This window comes from Anolis carolinensis, chromosome 6, assembly GCF_035594765.1.
Source record: "Anolis carolinensis isolate JA03-04 chromosome 6, rAnoCar3.1.pri, whole genome shotgun sequence".
NCBI lineage: Eukaryota > Metazoa > Chordata > Lepidosauria > Squamata > Dactyloidae > Anolis > Anolis carolinensis.
Genome location: NC_085846.1, coordinates 54897673 through 54922083, shown reverse-complemented (window position 1 = coordinate 54922083; position 24411 = coordinate 54897673). Strand labels below are relative to the sequence as shown.

Here is a 24411-nt window from a genome sequence, read left to right as displayed (position 1 = left end):
AACAGGGAAACACCCACTCTTTGAAGGTCCAAACCCATTAGGTACTCATCACTCTTTCATCTCGAAACACAAAATAAAGAGCAACACTCTGAAAACAAAGGGATTCCATCCAGAAACAATCAGGGCCACCTAACACCTCCCAACAAAGGATCCCCCCCCCCAAGACATGCAACCACCTAAAAAAAAGCCACAGCAATGCGTGGCCGGGCACAGCTAGTGTTATATATATTGGGAATACTTTTAAAGCCTACTCAGAAATGTGAATGCAGAATTAAGGAACCAGATTATCCACAGAAATGAAGTAGTTTAAACACTTCTCATATGAGCTCTTTGGTTCACTGACATCATTTTATGGGTTACCCTATTTTCAGAGGTTCAGTAGTGGCATCTGAGCGTAGGACATTTTCTGTGATGGCTCCCAAATTATGGCTTACATCCTGAATGTGTTTCCCTTTTGTCCACTTTGGAAGTCAAATCTATTTTATTTGCCTAGGGTAATGAATAAATGTTGTGCATCTTGACAGGAACATCTTTTTTTTTTCAGTTAAATGATAATGTTTTGCACCCCAGCATAACATTGCATCCTATTAAAATTTTACTAAACAGGAGTTCATTCTGTTGCATTTTTCTGTGTATCATGAGTAATTGCCTATGTTAATATGTCAATTTTCATTATTTCCATCACTTTTAACATCCATTGGTCCGTTATTGGTAGCTATTTTGATTTCCATTTTTTGCGTGTTGATAGATGGTTAAATAGTTTATTGTCGTTCTTTCTGATTAGAAATGCACAAAGTTCTGCTTCAACAAGAAATCACCTTGCCTGAAAAAAATATTTCAAGGATTTGAAAGCTTCAGTTGTCACTTCAGAAAAGTTGTCATTCCGACAATGTAAAAAGATGAAGCAAACCAGCAAAAAGAACAGCAAAGAAACAAAACAATCCTTGGTTCTTTCAGAAGAAAATCAGGTAGAAATGCTCTGCTCACATTGTCTGCAGCTCACAATCTCTTTGTGAGCAGATACTCAAGGGACAAGGTCAAACTGTAAGATCAGGAAAGGGATGAAAAGGGCAAAGGCTGTCAACAATGCTTTCTAAGCATTACAATTTTAAACTTTATTAAAAAATTGAATATCTGCAGCAGTACAGTGGATCTTATTCTCTTATTATTTTCAATCATTTAAAGATTTGTTGTATTGCAGGAGATAGCTAATTGTGCAGAAAAAAAACACAGGTATTTTTTTTTCCCGTCTGAGAAGGACTGTGCATAAACACACTGAGCCAGTGTGGCTCTGTCCTGAGCATATAAAGTACAAAAATAGTTGACTTTGACTTATCAGCTTTCTTTGAGAGAATTTTCCATTTGCACATTCCTGTAAATGCTCATGTCTGCAACTTTATTGGCAGAAGTCAAACTCACGTTAGATGATAGTTTGCATGTGTCCTTTGCAAGCCTACCATGCTAAATCTGAATATAAATTCCAGTATTATACTGCATATGTTGAAAGCAAAGTTGTTCTCCAGTCTTCCTTGATTTCAGATGGTGTCCTTTAGGCAGATTGAAAAAGGCAAACTGGAACTTTTTTTTTCAGACAGTTGAGATGTAGTAGCACTTCCTCTATCTGCAATTTATTCATTTTGCTGCATAGCAGTGTCCCTCTGCTCTTGGAACAAGGGCAGGGAAAATTGCTAACTCAATAAATGTTTTTGTAATTTGATTTGTTGGTCTGGAACCTTTCGCAACAGTGTTCAGAGACATCATGATGGTGCAGAGGCAGATCTAGAGCAGCAAAAGCAGTCTTGTTCATCCCCATTGGTTCACCATCTTATTCTCAGCTGTCATTTTACTATATAGATAGGGTGCTGAATAAAAAAACCCTATTTTTATACTACCCCTTTGCCTAGCATAGTTAGGTCAAGCCTGACCATAAGATGGACTGGTGTAACAGAGAAGTCCAGGAATCTACAGTCGGCCCTCCACATTTGTGGGTTAAACTTTGTGGGTTTGATTAATATGTTCTCTCTAGAAATCTCTAGTAGTGAAAGTTCACCATAAAGTTGCCCTGAAGACAGAGCTGTAGGTTTAAAAAAAATCTGGTTTATTCATGAATTTTAACTGGTTAACCAAATCCCCATAAGTGTCCACTAAAGTTTATCTTCTTGAGTGTCCACTGAAGTTTATCGATAGAGCCTGATTTCTAAATTATTTTGCATTATGGAACTATTCCTCATGATTCACTAAAAAAAAGTTTCAAACCGCCCCGAATTTTTTTTCTGGCTACGGCCCTGTCTGAAAGACTTAGAGATTCCTTAAGACCATCAAGGCTCCTGTGATTTTGTGATGTGATTTTATATGCTTTTCTGGTTTTAACCTGGATTGTTTTAATATTAATGTTGTTTAATACTATTTTAATATTTGTATATTTTAAGTTGTATTGAAATGTTTTTAGTTGTGAACCACTTTGAGTCTCTGTATATAGAGAAAAAGTGGGATATAAATAAACATGCCCCTGGTGGTGGCGCAGTGTGTTAAAGCGCTGAGCTGCTGAACTTGAGGACCGAAAGGTCCCAGGTTCAAATCTTGGGAGTGGAATGAGCGCCTGCTGCTAGCCCCAGCTCCTGCCAACCTAGCAGTTCGAAAACATGCAAATGTGAGTAGATAAATAGGTACCGCTCTGGCGGAAAGGTAACGGCACTCCATGCAGTCATGCCAGCCACGTGACCTTGGAGGTGTCTACGAACAACGCCAGTTCTTCGGCTTAGAAATGGAGATGAGCACCAACCCCCAGAGTCGGTCACAACTGGACTTAACATCAGGGGGAAAACCTTTACCTTTACCTTTACCTAATAATAATAATAATAATAATAATAATAATAATAATAATAATAGAAAGGTGTTCTTTCTTATAATTTTTATTTACTGTTTTCCCACTTCTATGGGAATTTTGTGTCTTTAACACCTCAAAAAATAAAAGCCATTGTAGCAAAGGAACACTATTAGTTTTCCTTGGAATCTCAAATCTCTGACACAAGTTTGATTAGTAATATTTCCTTCCACATGGATTTTTTCAGGGCCACAAGCATTTTGATACCTGAAATGAAGCAGGAAATGGTGCTTCAGTCCCACAGATGTCAAGTTTTATAGTTCCACATTATTTTGGTATTTAAGGCAATAAATGTCACAAGTGCCCCTCTGCTTTTGCAATAACCAAAATCCCGAGGCCTCTTGTAGTTTCCTTATTTGTTTATTTGTTTATTGTATTTTTTTCTATTCCAGTTTTTTCTATTCCAGAACTGGAGCCACAGTGACTCAAAAATATATTGTTAAAAATATACAACATATGAAAGTTAAAATAAGATTAAACAGCACATTGTCTAAGACAGATCTTAAATAGTCAATCATCAAATGTCTATTGGAACAGAAAAGTATTATTTGTTGAGAGAAAATATGAATTATGCTAGTCTGATTTCTTTGGGAAGAGAGTTCCAGAAAATACAGGAGAGGGCTTGGGAGCAGCCCTCTCCTATATTCCCACCAGATGTATTTTTGAGGGTAGTGGGACACAAAGATGCCCCTCCAATGCTCACCAATGGATCCTCTTCATCCTGGAAAGAAGTGACTAGCAGAGTGTTGCAGGTTTTGTCCTGGGCCCCATTCTGTTCAACATCTTTATTAATGACTTGGATGAAGGTTTAGATGTGTCAGAGTAATTTACGCAGCGCATGCTGATCAAGTCTGCGGTTACAACCAAATTAGGAGGATAGCTAATACTCCAGAGAACAGGATCAGAATTCAAAATGACCTTAACAGAGAGCTGGGCTAAAACTAACAAAATGGATTTCAACAGGGACAAATGTAAGATACTACACTCAGGCAGAAAAAATGAAATGCAAAAATACATTATGGGTGACGGACATTCCCCCAAGATTGGCCCAAAGCATGTTCCTCTCCTGTTATTTGCGGACGATGCAGCCCTACTATCCCTCTCCCGTGTGGGATTAAAAAGACGCCTGCATAGGTTTGTTGACTTCTGCGAGACAAATGACCTTCAGGTGAACTATGACAAAACCAAGATCTTGGTTTTTGGGAAAAGCAACAAAAAGCATATCTGGAAGGTAAAGGGCCACTACATTGAGCAAGTAAAACATTTCAAATACCTAGGGCTTTGGTTTAGCAACAACTTGTCATGGTCCACTCATTTAAAATACACACTGGCCTGGACCCAGTCAAGTACCAGTGCCATCAGGAGGATCTACCACTCCAGGGGTAACCAATATATTTCCCCAGCCCTGCAAGTCTTCCAAGCAAAGGTGAGAGCTCAAATACTCTATGGATCCCCTATCTGGCTAACCCCAAATAACAGTGCCATTAGATAATTTCATTCAAAATTTCTGCACAAACTATTTGGCATACCAAACTGCGTTCCATATGCAGCTCTATGTTTAGAATCTGGCCAATGCTCTATAGAGGTCACCATTTAGTTAACCATCATCAAATTTTGATTAAATATCCACTTCCATATCTCCAGTAACTCACTGATCCAACTCACCTTGAGCAAACTACACCACTCAAAATAGTGCACAAAAGTCCTAGCAAAGATCGGGATACTGGGCTATGATAACGACTATTTAAATATGCTTTCACTGAGACTTTTACCCTCATTAAAGAGAGGCTGCTAGCAATGGACCACCAACAACTGCAGAGCTTGGCCATTACATCTTGTTCGCCAACGAACTTGGCAATTCCATTCACTCAGGGAAATCCAGCCTCTTATATTACAGCTCTCACTAACCCCATACACAGGAAATCCTATATGTTGGCCAGATTCAACATTATGCCATCCCCGCTTCGTAGAGGAAGGCTCAATGGACTACCGAGTGACAAGAGGCTCTGTCTCTGCAGCTCAGGACAGCTGGACTCCACCCCACATATTCTTTTCCACTGCCCACTCTACCAGGAACCAAGATCAAACTTGCTACTATAGATTTTATGAAACACCAATCAGAGCCAGACAAAGTTATCATGCTTTTAAATTCCCAAGATTTTAACTGCTGCCTCACAGTGGCAAGGTTTCCAAACAAAGTCTGAAAATTGAATGTTTGACAAACGTGAAGTTTTTCTATTGTATAATATACTCTGCATTTTACACTGTCTTGATATACATATATGCCAATAAAGGCTTATTGGGAAAATTATGGGTGACGCTTGGCTCATCAACAGTCCATGTGAAAAAGATATTGAAGTCTTCATGGACAACAAATTAAACATGAGCCAAGAATGTGATGCAGCAGCTAAAACAGTCAATGGGATTTTGGGCTGCATCAAAAGGAATATGGTGTCTAGATCAAGGTTGCCCCCTATTCTGCTTTGGTCAGACCTCACCTGGAATGCTCTGTCCAATTCTGAGCACCACAATTCAAGAAAGATATTGACAAGCTGGAAGATGTCCAGAGGAGGGCAACTGAAATGATCAAAGGTTTGGAGACCATGCCATATGAGGACAGCTCAAAGAGCTGGGTCTGGCCTGCAGAAGATAAGGTTGAGAGGAGATATGATAGCCATGTATAAATATGTGAAAAAATGTCCTAAGGAAGAGGGAGCAGGCTTGTTTTCTTCTGCACTAGAAACTAGGACTTGGAGCAATTGGTTCAAATTACAGGAAAGGAGAGTCCTGAATATTAGGAAGATTAGGAAGAACTTCCTGACTGTGAGAGCTATTCAGCACTGCAACTGTCTTCCTCAGAGTGTGGTGGAAGCTCCTTCTTTAGAGGCTTTTAAATAGAGGCTGGATGGACATCTGTCAGGAGTACTTTGATTGTGCTTTATCTGCATGGCAGGGGATTAGACTAGGTGGCTCATAATGTATTATTCCTCCATCAGATGTCAAAGCAAAGGTTTATAAAGGAAGAAGGCACTCCACTAAACAGGACCCGAGCCATGTAGTGTTTTAAAAACCTCTAGAGGAATAGACTCCACCACACTCCCAGGCAGCAGTGGGATCAACCCCACTTAGCTGTTCAGTGTAGAATGGGCCATTATTCAAAGAAAACGAAACAAAAGCCCAGGAGGACATCAGAGAAGGCTCATCTAGATCCTTCTCCATACAACATAAAAAGAACTGGGATGACTCTGTGGCCACCATATAATCTATAACAATGGGGAGTTTCTCGGAGGAAATCTTGAGTGTCTGGCAAGTCCCAACAGTGGACCATTTTGTGAATTCAAAAAATCATTGGTGATAAATGCTGTCTGCAGTTTTTAAAGAATTCCAGGGGCATGTTTGGTGTTACTCAGGTTGAAATAATCTTGGTGAAGTATATAAAAAATATATCTATGTCTAAACTGTCTGACAAGCTATCATGCTGGCAGAGGCAGAAAGAGAGCGGGGGAGAGGGAGGGAAAGAGATGTTGGGCAGTGGTTAGAAATTTATTTATTTATTTATTTATTTATTGTATTTCTATACCGCTCTTCTTACCCCTAGGGGGACTCAGAACAGTGTCCAACATGGTAATTGGCAAAAAATCAATGCCGAACATATATATAAAAGCAATATATAACATAACAAAATCAATCTATCTAAATCTAATCTATCTAAATCTAATCTAAATCTAATCTTAATCTAAATCTAAATCCAAATCCAAATCCATAATCAAAGCGAAAACCTGTATGTGTGTATGTGGCACGGATGTCTGCTCACACAGACAGCCTCCGGCCTCCACAAACAGGCTATACTTCCCAGGGTTAAGAATCTAGAAAGTCACTCTTTTCCACTGACATTGTGGTTACAGCGAACACCATGAACATGCAGCCCAGCCCCTGCCAATGTCCTTCCCAAACACTACAGCCCACCACCCAAGGAATGCTTTCATTTGGGGACCATTTCATCCTAGATTTCACTTTTTCTTCCACCACAGGCAGACATCCCAGGGTTCTCCATTGCTGTGGAATTTGCATGGCCCCGCCCACTGCCCTTTCGTTTCCAATCTCTCTGCATAACAAACACAGCACAACTGAGCTGCAACTAAACTTACTGGAGGAGTTTAGGGATTGACTCCACATGGTGAAAGTTGTAGTTCACCCTGCATCAAATAAGAGCACTGTCACTCCTACTGGGGAATATAGAGGAGTTGTAGTTCACCTACACCCAGAACGCTATGAACCCAAATAATGATGGCTCTCGGGCAAACTTGCCATGCAGATCCGATATGCCCAGATTTGACGACTGGTGGGTTTGGAGGGAAACTGGACTGGAAGTTGAGGAGTAGTAGGTACTGGGATTTATAGTTCACCTGCAATGAATGAGCATCACACTTGGCACACAGAGCCCCCATAACCAATACAACATATTGCATAAGTTTGAGAAAAAGAGAGTTATAGTTCACCTGTAGCCAGATAAACACTGACCTCCACCGACAATGCACTAGGACCACACTTCACACAGAGAAGCCTCATGACCTACTGAACACACTGCAGGTATTTGTGGGAAGGGGTCTTGATTTTAGGAGTTGTAGTTCACCTCCATCGAAAGACCACTGAACCCAGCCAATGACGAATCTAGACCAAACTTGGCACACAAACTGAATATTGCCTGCTGTGGATACTGATAGATATTTCGGGGCAATTGCCCCGGAAATCTAGACATTGCAGTAGTTCACCCCCATCCAAACAGTACTGCACCACATCTGGTACACAAGCCCAAAATGGCCAACTTATAATACTGGCAGGGTTTAGGAAGGATTCAGCCACTATTCTGGGAATTGTAGTTCACCCACTCCAAACAGAATTAACATATAAACATGAATTAAAACCATTAAAAAGTACAGTGCTTTTGAGGGTAAGGTGAGAATGACAGCTATACATATTGTTTTGATCTTGTTAGAGAAAAATGTGGCATAAGTGCAAGTACTACATTTAAAAAATAACAAATAATATTGTTATGATCTGTAAGGCTGTACACGTTCATGAAAGTTTTTAAATGATTGCTAATATCTTGTTATTAGTTCTCAGAGGGAAAATGATCTGGAAATGAAGGTGGAGGCAGGGCTTTCATTTGACTGAACAGAATAACATACAATTTGTTAACTGTATTTCTCCTTTATCTGGCTGTTAACAGTACAGTGGGGGCAGAGTTGTGGTGGGAAGAGGATCCAGGAGGACTAAATCTATGGACATAGAAGAATGTTCCTTGAAAAATGTTGACTTCCATTGGGGGATTTTGCAGGAAATTAAGGAAATCGGCACAACGTGACATTGTTTCCTGCAGCTAGGAGAGCTCACACAATAGGAACAACAACAGAATTTAGGGTGGTGGGGAATATATTCCTTTCCATTTAGAGTGAGCACCTCTCCCTGAACTTCTGATCCTGTCTGCTTCTCATCACACATTCCTTTTTCCATGCATAGCTGATGTTGCTTGAGAAATTTTAATTTCGCTTCACAATTTATGGCACATTGGAGACAAACAGCCTCACCAGCATCACCATTACTTCATTCATCTTTTTTAGTCATCAGTGCTGACTGCTTATGTCTTTTACATTCACCGGGCTGAGTTCAGTTTTAAAAAATTCAGTACCTTTTCAGGAACTTGGGAGAAATGATGCATGTCACCTCATTTGGAAATGCTCTCAAAGTTGGAAGAGTGGGATGATAGGGAGAACAACTTTAATAAATGTGTAATAACTCCACTGACATTGATTAGTAATCATAGATTCCCAAAAAAGTGGAGAGAGTAAATGAAGACAAAAACTGTGTTTTTAAAAAAAGCAAATAAGTTATTGCTGTTTTCCTCTTGTCTCTAGTGGATGGTAGTTTTAATTATGCATTCCCTTATATGTAATTTAATTTTAAGAAATGCTTCAGCTCCAAATTTGTTTTCAGTGAATAATTTTCTGACAGTATTTGAATACAGAATGCTATTGGCTGATCAGGGCTCAATCAAAAGTTATATTCAAATGATAGAGCCATCTATGCCAGGTAATGGGACTTACATAAGCGGCAACTAACAAGTTCTATAGATTTAAGTTATTTATTTTAGTTGAGAGAAACAGTGAGAAGCATTTTTTAAATGGAATATTTGAAACCAGTAACGTAATTCCTTGAACAGATGCTGATCTTGTTTGGGCATAACACTTATCCACCACAACTATGGTGAGGAGCAAATTGAGTATCTGCTTCCTGTTTCAACTAATCATAATTTATTATTACATAAAAATATCAGCTTTAATATAATGAAACATTTGTTTTCATGACAAGGGATCTAAATTCCCTAAAAGATGATATTGAGAACTACAATACCTAACAGTACTCATATTTTCCATCTAAGGAAATCAACTATTTGCACATTCCTAATACTTAGGCGATCCCTTGTTGTCCTTGTTGGCTTTCAAAGTTCTTGGAAGATGCCTGTGCGTGAGTTTTTTTTAATGTGTGGAGGTTGGTGCACAGCCGATCAGCATAGTTTTCATAGAGTGAAGGTCCCAACCAGTGGCAATGACGCAATGGCGGTGACTTCGTAATCTGTTGCAGCCTTCTTCCACCTTCATAGCCTTCACATAGCAGTTGTAACATGTACCATGTTATCTTTCGCCTGATCTGCTGATGAGGTCTTTGGATTGTGCTCAGTATAGACACCCCCCAGAGTGCATGGCTCCAGTAGTTATGCCCACAGCTTCATTGGAACACGCTATCCCGCTCACCACAACAAAGTGGCAATCCATAGTGTATTCCTAATGCTCTATATGATAATATGTCCCTGGAAATTCAGTGCATACAGAGACCCTGCATGTATGCACAATTCCTTATCCATGGAGTATATACACTTGGAAAAAATAGGTCTCATGATTATGCCAGTAACCCAATTCTCACATGCAGCCATCCTATGGATGGATTATACATTTGTTAAATTTAAGTAGTGCCTGCAGTCGAGAAGATTACAGTGAGTTGGGTGCCTTCTTTCAGGGGTTTATATGTTTTGTTTTGTTTCTTTTTTTACTCTTGCTTTACAGTATTTTAAAATTGCAAAGCACTACTGTACAACAGGTTTTATTATACTGGCAGACACATTAAAATTCCATAATGTTTGACTTGTAAAAAATATGCTGCAGGGCCATGTTAATGCTGTTCATTTAACTCCATGACAATTATTTGGGATAAGGGCACAAAGTCCTAAATATATAACAGAGAAAGTTTGGTCCCTGTCTGAATTATCATCAGAAAGATGGACTTTTTAGTCTGTTAGGGACACTCTGAACAGGGTATTAGTGTTCTTCTTTTTCAATATTTATTTTGAAATGTAGTGTAAGCATGTTCTGGACTACAGATTAACAAAGAAGAGTTGTTCTTAACTTCCCTGCAATCCAAAACTTCTAGAAATGAATTTGTTTGTTGTATCTTTGTGTTCCCGTGAAAGATGACATGTTCAAAAGAAGTGTTTATTCCCCAGAATCCAGTTCTTCCAAAAGTAAACATGCTGACTAGGCCAGCACATTGATCCTTAACATTTGTGCTGAAATGTTGCAATCTTGTTGAATTATATCACTACATTCTTTTCTTCTTCTTCTTTTAAAAAAGAACCCACTGTATATATTATGCACTACATTACATCTGTCCTGTGTATTAGCCAGAGAGTGTTATCACCATTGAAAGCCAAAACTGCATCTCATACTGTGTGATGATCCGATTTCTGCCATTGTTCTGAAATGGCTGTCTTTGTTTCCTGTGCTTTCCTCTCCTTCCTTGTGACAAGCTCAGCCAGGTGCTTGGACAGTTTCTTAGTGAGCTGTTGTAAAACATGCATGTAAGGCCTCATGTGCATTGTAAAATAACCAAATTACTTCAACACACATAAATTTTGAGTATCGTTATGATCTTTCATAATTAGTGGGTAGGAAAAATGTTTTCTACTGGCTACAGTGAATCACCATTCCATTAAAAGTAAGAATATGTTTTCAATATGTAGATAATTTTGTTTAAGTATTAAAGACAAGTGGAGGCTGGGTAGATGCATTCTTTCATGTGCTACTCACATATTTCTTTCTAATGGAGTCCAATACAGTCAGGTTTTTTCCCAAGCAGAAGAATCCTACAGCATAGTTTACAGTGCATGAAGTTCTGTGTGTTTGTGAAATGTTTCAATAGCGTAAAGTTTTATTCTCACCTCTTTTCTTTGTTCACTTACACCTTTAAAAGAAATTTGACTTAAGTTTTAGTTCCCTGCAAGTTGTTAGTATACAGTGTTCCCTCACTTATCACGTGGATTACATTCCAGGACCACTCGCGATAAGTGAAAATCCGCAAAGTAGGGACACTATATTTATTTTATGTGTGGAGGAGAGCAAACCACAGACCACTTACTACAATGCAGTCTGTACTTTTTTTAGCAGTTACAATATACAGTATACTGGCAGAGAAGAATGGAAGCTAAATAACCCTTTTTTTATTTCCAACCCTTCCCTACCCTCCCCCCTCGCCCTTTATTTCCCTTCCAAAATCCTTTGCACACTGCAAAAACCTGTGAAACAGCGAAAATACCACAATAAATGGTGTACATTAATATTTATTGAAAACCTGTGAAACAGCGAGGGCACGAAAAGCAAACCGCAAAGTAGTGAGGAAACACTGTAGTATCTCTTAGAGGTGTGTGCAGTACCCGTTTCTCCTGCTTATTCCATTCTTTTGGTCCTTTTGTTTCAAGCTGGTGCACCCCAAGGCAGCGTGAGCACTTGAAAACCAGACAAGAGCCAATATAACACACTATATCTTTATTAAAACAATTATAAATCCAAAAGAAATTAGGTATAGAGTCTGAATAAGGAATAGTTCTTTTCAGAAAGTCAATGACGGTTTCAATTGTGTGAAGGAAAAGGTCCGATATATAATCCACAATGAGAACTCAGTAGCTCTCCCAAGAAATCAATCTCCATGAAGTTAAACAGGGAAACAAGGCTGGCAGAAAACAGAGTTCTATCCACTGGAAATGCTTTGTAGCAATCAAGGTAACAAAGTTGTTAAAGCTAAGGCAAACTTGAATCAGGAACAAGGAATAACATCCGAAGTAAAGTCAAGGTCTCCTCGAGAGTTGCGGCCCAGCCCGGCCCGGCCAACTGGAACTGGAAAACTTGGCTGGAAACAGGAACTAGGAATGGAGAAACCTTTCTCCAAAAAGCATTGTTGACACCGCAAGGAAATCTACCGAACAACACACTTTTAACAGATTCTGGGCTGGTCAGAATTTGAGGAGTACAAACTCCCAAAACTTTCCCAAGGGAACGCTACCCATTTTCCCATCTGTTTGCCAATCTCTGGCTGCGGCGGATTTCCTGTTTTGCACTTCTTTCTCTAGCCACAAAATCTCTACGATTAAAAACCTTGTTCCCAGGTGTTTCTTCCACATGTGGCCCTGTCTGCGAGGGAGGACTAGAAGAATCCTCTCCAATTAACAAATCTCCAGCATCAACATCTTCAGGCACCTGCAACTGTAAAGGCCCCTCTGTGGAGGGTGCAATGTCAGTAAATTCCTCATCATTATCTATGTCAAAGTGCAGGTCTTGAAACACTGCAGGCCTTGGTGCCCTGGCTGGCTGGGACCTAGCTGGGACCTAACACAAACAGGAGAAAGCATCACAGGAGGAGTGGTATCTTAAACCCTGGCTTTAAACCCAGGTTCCCTCTGCAGACTGAGGGGAAAGCATCACAGGAGGAGTGGTATCTTAAGTAACTCAATTGCTTTTAATCCAGATCACAATGAAAGATATAAGGACAAACCATTCTATACAAATACACAAGCCTAGTATCTCTACAACAATCTCTCTCCATTAACACCCTCCAAAGCATTCTTCAACATAGACACAGATATAGATATATAATGCAAGCTTCGGGCTGATACAAAAATGTGGGGTTTACTCAGAGCCGGCCCTAGGTATTTTTCAAGTGTAGGCGAACAGAATTTTGGCACACCCCCCCCAACCAATCACTGAAAAATAAAAGCGTCGGATATGCGAAAATGTTGGATAATAACAAGGGATTAAGGAAGAGCCTATTAAACATCAAATTACATTAATATTTTACAAATTAAGCACAAAAACACCATGTTTTACAAGAAATCAACAGAAAATGAAATCTCAACTGTACCCCCATATGTTTTGCGCCCCAAGCGACCGCTTAATTCGCCTCATTGTTGGACCAGCTCTGGGTATACTCCTTTTCTGTGATGAAAATGTTTGACATTTATGTAGCACTTGAATATTTATTTGTATATTTTAACACAAGAGTTGTACTGAGGGTGCATATCTGTCTAACTATTACAAATCTGTATCAATATTGGAAGTGCATACTGAAATACAAATTTCCACACTGGCCTTTTGAATGAGAAACACAGATTGTGATGTGATGTGAAGGAGACATGGATTGATAACAGAGACATCCATACTCTGACATCTGCTCATCAGATGAAAAAAATGACTGTTTCTATTAAAAGGTGCCTATGGGTATATTTTGGACAAACGGTCTTTAAGAACTTTAGATATAATACCATCCCCCAACCCCCGGTCACATTTGGACTCCATAAGTTTGAAAAAAGATAGATTCTGGCTAATATTCAAGTTTCTGTGTTTGTAGTCACTCTGGGGAATATGGAAGCTAAGGATGAGACATTGGATTTAATAGTGGCAATATATTTACTTTTGCTACTTTCCTAGTTTGCTGGTCAAAGTTTAGTGGTTTAATTCCTGAAAGAGAATTCTTACTTCCTGACTTTTGTTTGCTCCACAAATCAAAGTCCCGATAAACTGTGCTGTAGAATCTATCCATTGTTCGATTATAAAACAGGAACATGTTTTCAAAAGACTGTTCTTCAAATCTCATTGTTTCCCTTAGGGATCCCTGGAAGCAACTGAGTGGTTTCAGGGTTTCTTACCTTTCCACTGCTTTTTTTAAAAAAAGAATTAGAGAGAACTCCCTGCTGAGTTGAATAAATTTTCAGAAAGTTGTGATGTTGGGGATGATGGATTCCAGTGTCCAGGATTCTCCCATCCCATCCATGCTTGATGGGAACCTCTTGGATTTGTAGTTCTTGGAATTCAGACATAAGCTTCATATGTGGTAATTAATATTACAGCTAATATTACAGCTAATCCATTTTGTATTGAAATGCTGCTTTAAATTAACCAATCACACAATTAGAGGTAGCCTGGCAGTTCCAATTAATACTGTAGTTATTGCTGGACAGATAGATGTAATTTGTGTATTCTCCAATCTTTGAAAGACTTATGAATTTTGATTATGTAGTGGTTCATTTTTTCTGGTCTTGGATTTCAAATCTTTTCTAAATACAGCAACCATGAAATATAATGATAGAAGAATGTTAGGATTCAGAATTGTCTTAAATTTCCTGATATAATGGACATACAGTTTGCTTGCCAGAAATATTCTTCCACTTTGTAACATTTGCTTACAGGGGAGAAAATGTAAACACTGCATTGATTCATGTCGGTTATTTTTTTAAAAAAATCTAAGAAGAAAAAAACTGCAACCACAGAAATCCTTTGTACCTTCTCATTGCAAAACATATACCAGAACCAAACTTAAAATGTTATCAATACATCCTGTTGATTTTATTTGGCAAAAATTGGATTTTTAAAATAATATTTTCTTAACACAAACATGTTTTGATATATACAACAAAGTATATAATACATACAATACAAAAATAAAATATATGAAATACTTTTAACAAAACTGCAACACTCAATTACAACCAAACTACTACAGGCTCTTTCAGTAGTAAAGGTAAAGGTTTTCCCCTGACATTAATTTTAGTTGTGTTCGACTCTAGGAATTGGTGCTCATCTCCATTTCTAAGCCAAAGAGCCGGCATTGTTCATAGAAATCTCCTAGGTCATGTGGCCGGCATGGAGTGCCGTTACCTTCCTGCCGGAGCAGTATCTATTGATCTACTCACATTTGCAAGCTTTCGAACTGCTAGGTTGGAAAAAGCTGGGGCTAACATCAGGAGCTCTTTCCAGATTCGAACCACCGACCTTTCAGTCAGCAAGTTCAGCAGCTCAGCGGTTTAATGTGCTGTGCCACTGAGGGCTCTTCCAGACAGCATCAAAATGTGGGTTTAAAAACTGGGACAAAAAATCCTGGGACCTGACAGCAAGCCCACACACAGACCTGTCAGAAATGGTCCCCTGCCATCCTCACACATTCCTTTGAAGCGGATCAAGATGGAGGGGGATGGGGGACATCGAACAGAAATTTTTAAAAAATTATCTCCGAGATGCGCTGGATTTGATATACATACATGCGGAGATCCCAATGTACACACAAGCAGATTTCTCATTCTCTCTCTTAACCCAACTGTTAATCCAAGCTCTGTTTAATATAAGAAAGAAAGGAATGGTTGCAGAGAGTTTTAATTGCTTTCCAATTGTGATTGCCTTTAGCTACCTGTGTGCCCGGCGCTCCATTTTTGACAGCCCAAACAACTGTTTTGGGCTTTTAAAACAGAGCAGTCCACATGAGGGTGGAAAGGAAGTCACATGTTTACCATGATTGCAGGGAATGCAAAGGTGTGCATTTGTTGTCTGGAGTCGGGTTTTAAGCACACTCTTTAAACATGTGCTTTTCTATGGTTAGCCTGATTCCACACACACTTTCCCCCAATGTCGTTTAGCCACCCCCAGTTTTATCCCGGTTACTTCTGGGTTTTACTGCATTTGTAGAAGAGCTCTACATGTACAGGTGAATACTAATAACTTCCACCTTCCACCCTCTTAATTGATAGTTATACTTCTCAAAATCTATAAACTCTACTTAAAAGTTCTTAACTGAGCATCTATAATAAACATATCTCTGTTAGCGAGTAGGAGGAGGGGAAATTAACATGGTGTTGTTTTGGAGTTCACGCCCAGATCTTTGGGTTTTCAGTGAACTGATAGAGATACTTCTGTTTTGCAAATCTTACTGACTGTAATGATCACTCCTCTTCACCTCCTCCCTGATTTTCTTTCTTGTACATGTTCTGAGAGAACATCTGCATTCTGGAGAAGGAGAAACAAGAAAAGTAGAAGGGGGTAGGAATTCTACAGAGACCTGGAGTATTTATTGATGTCTATAAGACACCCAGTGCTGAGAATCTTCCTAACACTATCGCTCCTGCCTCTCCACATCATACCATGTAGAAAAGGTCTCCCATATCAACATACTGAAAACTCCAATATCTGGATGTTATTTTTTTGGAAAGGAATTCTATTCACCCACCCCATACATCTGGATAGATTGTGAATGCAAAGGAGACGGAAGAGAAGGAGGACTAAAAGATCAAACTTTACCATCACTACTCTCAAGTCCCTTTTGCTGAGGTAAGGTTTTCCTTACCCCGCTATGTTTAAAAATTATGCAGTTTAACCACAGCCCATTTTCACAACTACTGTTTCCATGCCCCATGGATGTTGGTGTCAGGCAGACTTCCCTTTAGCTGAAATGTGGAAGTCCTTGTGTTGCTGCTGCTTCTTAGGCAATCCCTCGTAAATTGAGGATGATGGTCCTCCAATAGTGGGGATTTGGGGGTGGCAGCAGGGTGGTGAACCCTCTGGACACAGCAGTCCAGTCAGGGATAAGAGAGGCAGACTATGTTTAGGGTGCATTTTCTAGCCCCTTCCCCATGTGGGGTGAGCAGAGCAGATCTTAAAAGGGCTGCTCAGTCATGGATACAGCTGCTGGACTACTCAACTGCCTCGGACCTTGAAGTAGAATGACTGAATCCATGTCCACCGCCCATGTGCCAGTCTGCGACTAGGGGCTTCCAGGTTTCACAGTCCTGCCCCCGTAGCTACTCGCTGATCACCATGGGACTTTTGTTGGTTTGTATTTATTTTTCTTGGAAGACACCTGTGTGTGATTTTTTTAATGTGTGGATGTCGGTGCATGGCTGATCAACACACAGTCTTCACAGAGTGAGGTCCCAGCCAGTGGCATGATTAACACGATGATGGTGGCTTCTCAGTCTGTTGCAGTCTTCTTCTGCCTTCACAATCGTTGTAACATGTAACATGTACCATGTTATCCTCTGCCTGCTCCGCCGTTGAGGTCTTAGGTTCTTCGGATTGTTCTTGATCTGGATCCTCCCCTGTGGCCCCTCCTGGGAGTGCATGACTGCAGTGATTGTGCCCACAGGTTCATTAGAACACGCAAGCCCCCTCACTACGACAAGGTGACAATCTGCCTTGAGCAGGAAATGGTGTTGCTATTGCTTTTGCAGTATGTTGAAAGATGTTCCTGCACTATTTCACTTGAACAAACACATTTTTGCTGGGGTGAGTGGTTTCCCATTCCAAAATAAAACAACTACAACAAGCCTATTCAGCTAACATGTATGGCTCCATATAGACTGAGAAAAAAACACCCAAAGACCAATAGAGAGAAAAGCTGTGGCAAGAGGGAGCTGATATTTCTTCATTTTCACTTCCCCAGAGCTTGATGCATAGACTCCACAATATGTAGTGGACATACTAAGCCCTCTTGAGGCTGTCATACTTTGGACTCATTGGTGATGTGACTCTTGGAAATCACAATGTAGAAATGTGGAAGGCAGTAGGCAACACCATAATACAAGATTGATTCAGTAAAAAAAAAAAGTTATAGCTGTTGTATCCCAAGGAACACCTCTGTACTTAACCACCACACCAGTCCAAAAAATCAACAAGCAGTTTATTGAAGAATATATAAAAATGGTAAAAAAAACAGTTTAGTCCAAAGATATGAAATAGTCCATTAACTCCAAGGTGCAAAGGTATAAAATAAAATCCAAGGATGCAAAATATCCAAATAAACAAGGCAGCATGAAATCCAATACACAAAACTCCAGAATAATCCTTTAAACTTGAAAAACAGAAATTTGGCTAACTTGAAACATGAAACTAGAAATTCCCTTAGCAAAGATTTGATGCAAGATGTTCTTCAAACTTCAACATTGCCCAGACTCATCTAAACTCCTTCCCCGTCTCATATAAACCTTTTCCTGTCTCAGAGACCGTCAAGAAATCATTTTGTTTACCTTTACAACTAAATAAAGGCCTCTTCACTAATAATCTCAATGACCTTCAGTGTACTTGAGAACTCGCCCAAAGTTTATGGAAGTTCTATCTCCTGTCTTCTGGCTCATTAACCTCTACACCTGAAAATTCATCTTCAAAACCCACTTCCCTAGAGAAAGGCTGCTTAGCCCCCCTTCAGGCTGCTCTGGGCCCCCTTCAGGAATGTGGCCTTCAGAAACTACAGGAGAAACACAATGTTCATTTTCAGAGCTTGAAATTTCAGGCCCAGCAAAACCATCATCCCCAGTGACATCAGACACAATTATTGACTGAATTACAACAATAGCCTGGAGTTTGCAAGACTTGAGTGGGGCAGTGATTAACTAAGGTTCTTGGAGGTCTCTTATTCATAGGGTTGCCATAAATCAAAATTTACAGATAGGAAAAAATAACCACAAATGTCCTCTTTCTTCTCCAATTCTACCAAAAAAAATCAGAAGTGAAATCAGTTATTCTAGATAATAGTCTGGGACATTTTACTCCCTAGGTTCTTGTGCATATACATTAACATATCTCTATTGGCAAGGACAAAAATGGCATTCTATTCTTCCATGAAGATAAATAAACTGATAGATTGCCTATAAGCTCAAGAAGACAAATTTGAGGATGTGGGACAAATCGTATGGAACATAATACTCTGTTCTCCAAGAGAAGGTAATGGTGGGGTCAACAACAGTCACCTTTTGTCAGACTGCTTCTTCCACTCGCTTTTCCAAAATCATTGTAAAATTAATATGAAATGGAAACTTGGTACTCACTTATCTGCTGACTTGTGGCAGGATTGTTGCCCATGAAAGACTATCCTGAAACTGCTGAATGCATGCTTTGAATGCACCAAATACATTTGTAAAACACATAGACAAACAAACCAAGAAATATGAGCAGAGTAAAGCTGCCGTTTCAATAAATCCCATAAAACATCAAAATGTTCAGGCAGATTTGTGGAACAGAACAGGAGCAAGTCCACTGAATATGCCTGTGAGATAGAGTAAACCACACATTGGTGCCAAGTAAATGTTGGAAATTATTCTCCTTTGCTGACTGTACCCTCATTACTGATTGTGTAAAGTAATTTATCAGACATTTCTTAAAATAAACTGTTCGTTTATGCTAATAGGACTTGGCAGCAAGGAAAAATTGGCAGGACTTGAGGTTCATGGTGTTTTCCATTTAAAAAACAGAAATAGTTCTAAGCATTTTGAGGAAACTGTTATCAGTGGCACGCATGTTGTTGAGTAAAGTAAGAACTAATTGTGTAATTTTTAAAACAAGAGAATGGAATATAATTCCTCTGATAAGTTGACAAAGCAAATAGCTTGCCAGGGATGTTGGCTTCTAGCACTCTTCTCTTATTCATCTTAATATTAATAATTCACTTATAACATCTATTTTATGATTCTTATCTATTTCCTTCATTGGATGTAATTTTGAAAAATATCACTGCATTTTCATCTTTTTCATGGAAGGTTTTGTTTATATTACCTCTTTGGGATTCAATAATACCAGCACTTCTGAAAATAGATTTAGGGCTTAGATGAAACCTTTTGTATTATGATCTCATAAGGTTGTGGAGAAGTTATTTTGATTCACAATTTGGTGTAGTTATATGCAATTTTACACTTTTGAACCATTTATTTATGAAAATTCCACTACTTTTCAAAACTCACATCACAGTGTTTTCAAAACAGAAACATGCATACAAAAATGCACTTAGCCAGGAAAGTACATGCTAAATGTATTTAGTTAGTTAATTAAATATTAGCATTCTAGTCTTTTTAGCAGGTTAAATATATACAGTAAACTAAAAATGCATTGCATTTGAAATTTGTTGATAAAAATGTATTAAGCAAAACTGCATAAGTTTTAGACACTATTATTATGCACAGAATTAATCTATATGAGAGTAGGAATATGTGAAAAATTTACTTTAATTCCAGTTTCTGATTTTTTTTTCAGTGTTATTTTATTTTGTCTTGAACTTTGGACATTTGTTCCATCTGAAACTTAGCTCATCCCTAACTATGGATGGAATCATTAGTCCATGTCAATAGAGAATTTTGAAAATAATTTTGTCCTCATCTTGTCCACATGTTATACACATACATTTTACTTATACATTTCTGTATGCAGTTGATTTTTTATTTTAAAAAATTAAACTTATACATGGGTATTGAAGGTTATATCTACATAACAAAGTTACACTAGTTTTCTTTTCACTACTTTGTCTTAAAGGTAATTTGAAAACATTCTGATTGAAAAACTAGAACTTGACACTGAAATAATGGGATTGGCTCCAGATTTAGTCATATTTTGTTCCATTACAATCAAGGGGATGTGTTACAAATAATTTAAGTTCTACTGATTTTAGTGGGTCATTTGCAACTATGACTACATCTGAATGCACACAGAGTTCTCTCTACCTGCTCTGTCAATATAAAGTGAAATAATTAGGGTGAAAATATTGACATGCTGTTATTGCTGATCCTAGTAAGAAACCAAATCCAAGGCCATGTAAAAGTATAGTAGTTTTCTCAAGCCATCAGCATGCCCTTAGTTCTCTGTGTTGTTTTTCTTTACTAATAAAAAAAAACAGCAAGCAACTTCTCCCAAAACTTTGCATTTCTTGTTCTCACAAAACATACTGGAGGAGGCCAGCAGCAGCAAGAAAACAATGTCTACTTATTGGAATGAGGCTTTTATGTTTGTTTGCTGAGATTTATTATTATTATTATTATTATTATTATTATTATTATTATTATTATTATTATTATTATTATCATCATCTTTTAAGGGTATTTTCTGAAGGAGAGTAAGGGAGACGATGGGTTCTGGCAAAGTTTCTTCACGGATTGAAGCCCAAAACTAAGTTTTGTAGTTCTTCTTACTAATGGCAACAGCCAAAGGATTATTACTAATACATACTGTTATTCTTACTTGAAATTCAGAAGGCAGAGAGCACAGAGAGAAATATTAATAGAGAGAATTTCTTAGCAAAGGAATGAAATTATAGGTAGGTAGGTAACAAGGTAGTAGTTTTCTGAGAATGAGGCTTTTCTTTTTGCTGGGATTATTTATTATTTTATTATGACACAGCAAACAAGATAGATATGCTGGATTTCATATCACGAAATCACAAGTTGAACACTTCCCAAGTGTTTAGGACTGTATGATGTATTTTCGGATGATGCGCGCAGATCCCAGTAGGGTGGCCTTTTGCAGTTGGCAGATCGTAATTTTGTCAATGTCTATTGTTTCCAAATGCCGGCTGAGATCTTTTGGCACGGCACCCAATGTGCCAATCACCACCGGGACTACCTGTACTGGTTTCTGCCAGAGTCTTTGAAGTTCAATCTTGAGGTCCTGATAGTGGCTGAGTTTTTCCTGTTGTTTTTCGTCAATGCGACTGTCACCTTGGATGGCAACATCAATGATCCAAACCTTTTTCTTTTCCACAACTGTGATGTCTGGTGTGTTGTGTTCAAAAACTTTGTCAGTCTGGATTCGGAAGTCCCACAGTATCTTGTGTGAGCACATGGCAGCCTCCTTGTGCGCTGCGTGATGCTGAATAGGAGAGGAAGAGCCATGACAGACTACCACGTGGGCCATTTCAGCCGAAAAAAAATAAGGTGACTGAGGCCTTATCGTTATGACCAGTCAAACAAGCCGAATTGGCCAAAGGGAAACAATCAAACCGAATCTGTGCACAAGCCTAGCAGACATGTACTTGTACCTTTGACCTACCATAGCCGTCATCCTACTTGAATGTCAATGAAATTTTTACTGTATATCCTGTAGACAGTAATGATGGATGATAGTCTTCTATCAATGCTCATGAAAGTTTAATTTAGTGTGAAATTCTAAATAGAATGCAGAGATAGCATTTTAGATTTGCAGAGGTGGGAAATTAATTCTTAGGATCATCTCTTGGATATATTCAAGATTTAAAGGCTAAAGAGAAAAAGATACCTTGTTGTGGTTACCTATTTTTAAAAAAGAATCAATAGTCAGAGGCCTCCCTGAGCCATATTCACATGTGGTAGGTTGGTTTGTTTGCTTCATATTAAATAGCACCTTGGATACAGAACTTGAAAAGCCGCTCCCCCTGCTTTGCTGCAATCTTTTTTTTTTAAACCCTAATCTGTTTATTATTCTGTGTGGCAGTGCAGAGTTTTTTTAAAAAAATATCTTTTCCTCCTCCAAAGAATGTTTTTGAATAGTCTTGACATCTAGAAAATTACTGTTCTTCATTTTCCTCCAGCTGTAAACAATATGAGTGGGAAAAAAATTCAACTGTTATTTACTGGTCAAATAACATTAGAAATGATGAGGAGAAATTTCATACACACACACACACACACATGTATACACATATGGAGAGAGAGGGGGAGAATTTATTTTCATTTTTCCAACTGAAACTTGACTACTCACAAATTATGGGAAAGTACACATGAGGCAGCAGCTAAGTTACAGTAGAGTCTCACTTATCCAACATTTGCTTATCCAACATTCTGGATTATCCAACCCATTTTTGTAATCAATATTTTCAATACATCATGATATTTTGGTGCTACATTTGTAAATACAGTAATTACTACGTAGCATTACTGCGTATTGGACTACTTTTTCTGTCAAATATGTTGTATAACATGATGTTTTGGTGCTTAATTTGTAAAATCATAACCTAATTTGGAGTTTAATAGGCTTCTCCTTAATCTCCTTATTATCCAACATATTCACATATCCAACGTTCTGCCGGCCCGTTTATGTTGGATAAGTGAGACTCTATTGTATTTCTAGATACTGTATGAAGCTATTTTAGATCTTTTGGTTTTTCCTTGCTTGATCAGCAAAACAGTAACTTCATGCTCCAGTCTATATAATCTAGGGAGGGAGGGGGAATTGGATTAGTCTTGAAACACTGAACAGCCTCTCAGGATGCAAGTGCCAGATGATGCTACCTGTGGGCCCTTTTTTTCCAAAGCACTCTCCTAATATTATGAGTCTTTTTCATCCCATTATGCCTTTTGTATGGAAGAAGGGCCGGGCTGTGGCGCAGGCTGGTGAGCAGCCTGCTGCAATAAATCACTCTGACCATGAGGTCATGAGTTCGAGGCCAGCCCTTAGCGGGGTGAGCACCCGTCAATTAAAAATAAAAAATAGCCCTGGCTCGTTGCTGACCTAGCAACCCGAAAGATAGTTGCATCTATCAAGTAGGAAATAAGGTACCACTTATAAAAGTGGGGAGGCAAGTTTAACTAATTTACGACTTGGAATGAGGAAGTGCCGTCAGAGTGGATGATGAAGCAGCTGCTCCCCCCCTGTGGCCAGAATCGAACATTCCCTCAGGAGAAGGTTAAATTGCCTCTGCATCTGTCTGTCTCTGTTTGATGTGTTTATGGGCATTGAATGTTTGCCCTATGTGTGTATAATGTGATCTGCCCTGAATCCCCTTTGGGGTGAGAAGGGTGGAATATAAATACTGTAAATAAATAAATAAATAAATAAGGGCGTTTACATTTACTTGGCGGAGGAGCTTCTCCAAGTGCCAGCTAATAATGTTGGTCATCAATCCAGTCAAGACAGCCATCAGCATGCAAAGGGGCTTAGCCAGCACTTGCAGAAGCCACAAGTCTGTTTATTATAATTATAGAAAATTTCTACCCTAAGTGCCATTGTTCCATCATATGGAACCTGGACTTTACAGTTTGATGTTCTTCTTAGTGACATCATGTTGACACCAGCCTATAAAACAGCAAAATTGATTCAGAGGAGATTTACCAGAGTCTTTGTCTCAGGCTAAGAATGCTGTAAGTTGCCCAAGGTTTTCAATGGATTTCTGTGGCTGGGAGGATTCCAGATGTAGTCTCCCAAAAAAATTGTCTAGAACATGAAGCACTACACTTATGAACTTTCCATTCCAGTTTAGGGATGGGCAATTGGAATTCTCAGTCAAACAACTCTAATGCCTTCCAAGACTACAAAAAGCCCAGGAGTCTGTGGGATGCAGCATGGGCAGTTAAAATGGAATTATAGTGGAGGTGATATCAGCTGCTTCTGTCTGGTCATGATATGCTTGCCTCTCCTTCTCAACCTCTGAGGTCTAGAAAGTGGCACTTGAAATGGATTTTTATCTGCTCCTGAACCTAGGTATAACGGAACACAGAGCCAGTCCAACAATGAGGCGAATTAAGCGGTCGCTTCGGGCGCAAAACATACAGGGGCGCAGTTGAGACTGCTTTTTCTGTTGATTTGTTGTAAAACATGATGTTTTGGTGCTTAATTTGTAAAATCTTAATGTAATTTGATGTTTAATAG

The 24411-nt window shown here is 38.9% G+C and overlaps 1 protein-coding gene across 3 annotated transcripts in view; it reads left to right on the top strand.

Moving 5' to 3' along the window:
• sugct (succinyl-CoA:glutarate-CoA transferase) overlaps positions 1-24411 on the top strand; it is a 396207-nt gene that overhangs the window by 333340 nt on the left and 38456 nt on the right. Inside the window, exon 14 of one of the 3 annotated variants that reach the window (XM_008112866.3) lies at positions 785-1137. The exons of the other annotated variants lie outside the window; for them this stretch is intronic. Within the exon in view, the coding sequence (XP_008111073.2) occupies positions 785-849 (65 nt within the window). The 3' untranslated portion in view covers positions 850-1137. Of the gene's footprint in view, positions 1-784; positions 1138-24411 lie in introns of those variants that run through there. 3 annotated transcript variants of the gene reach the window in all.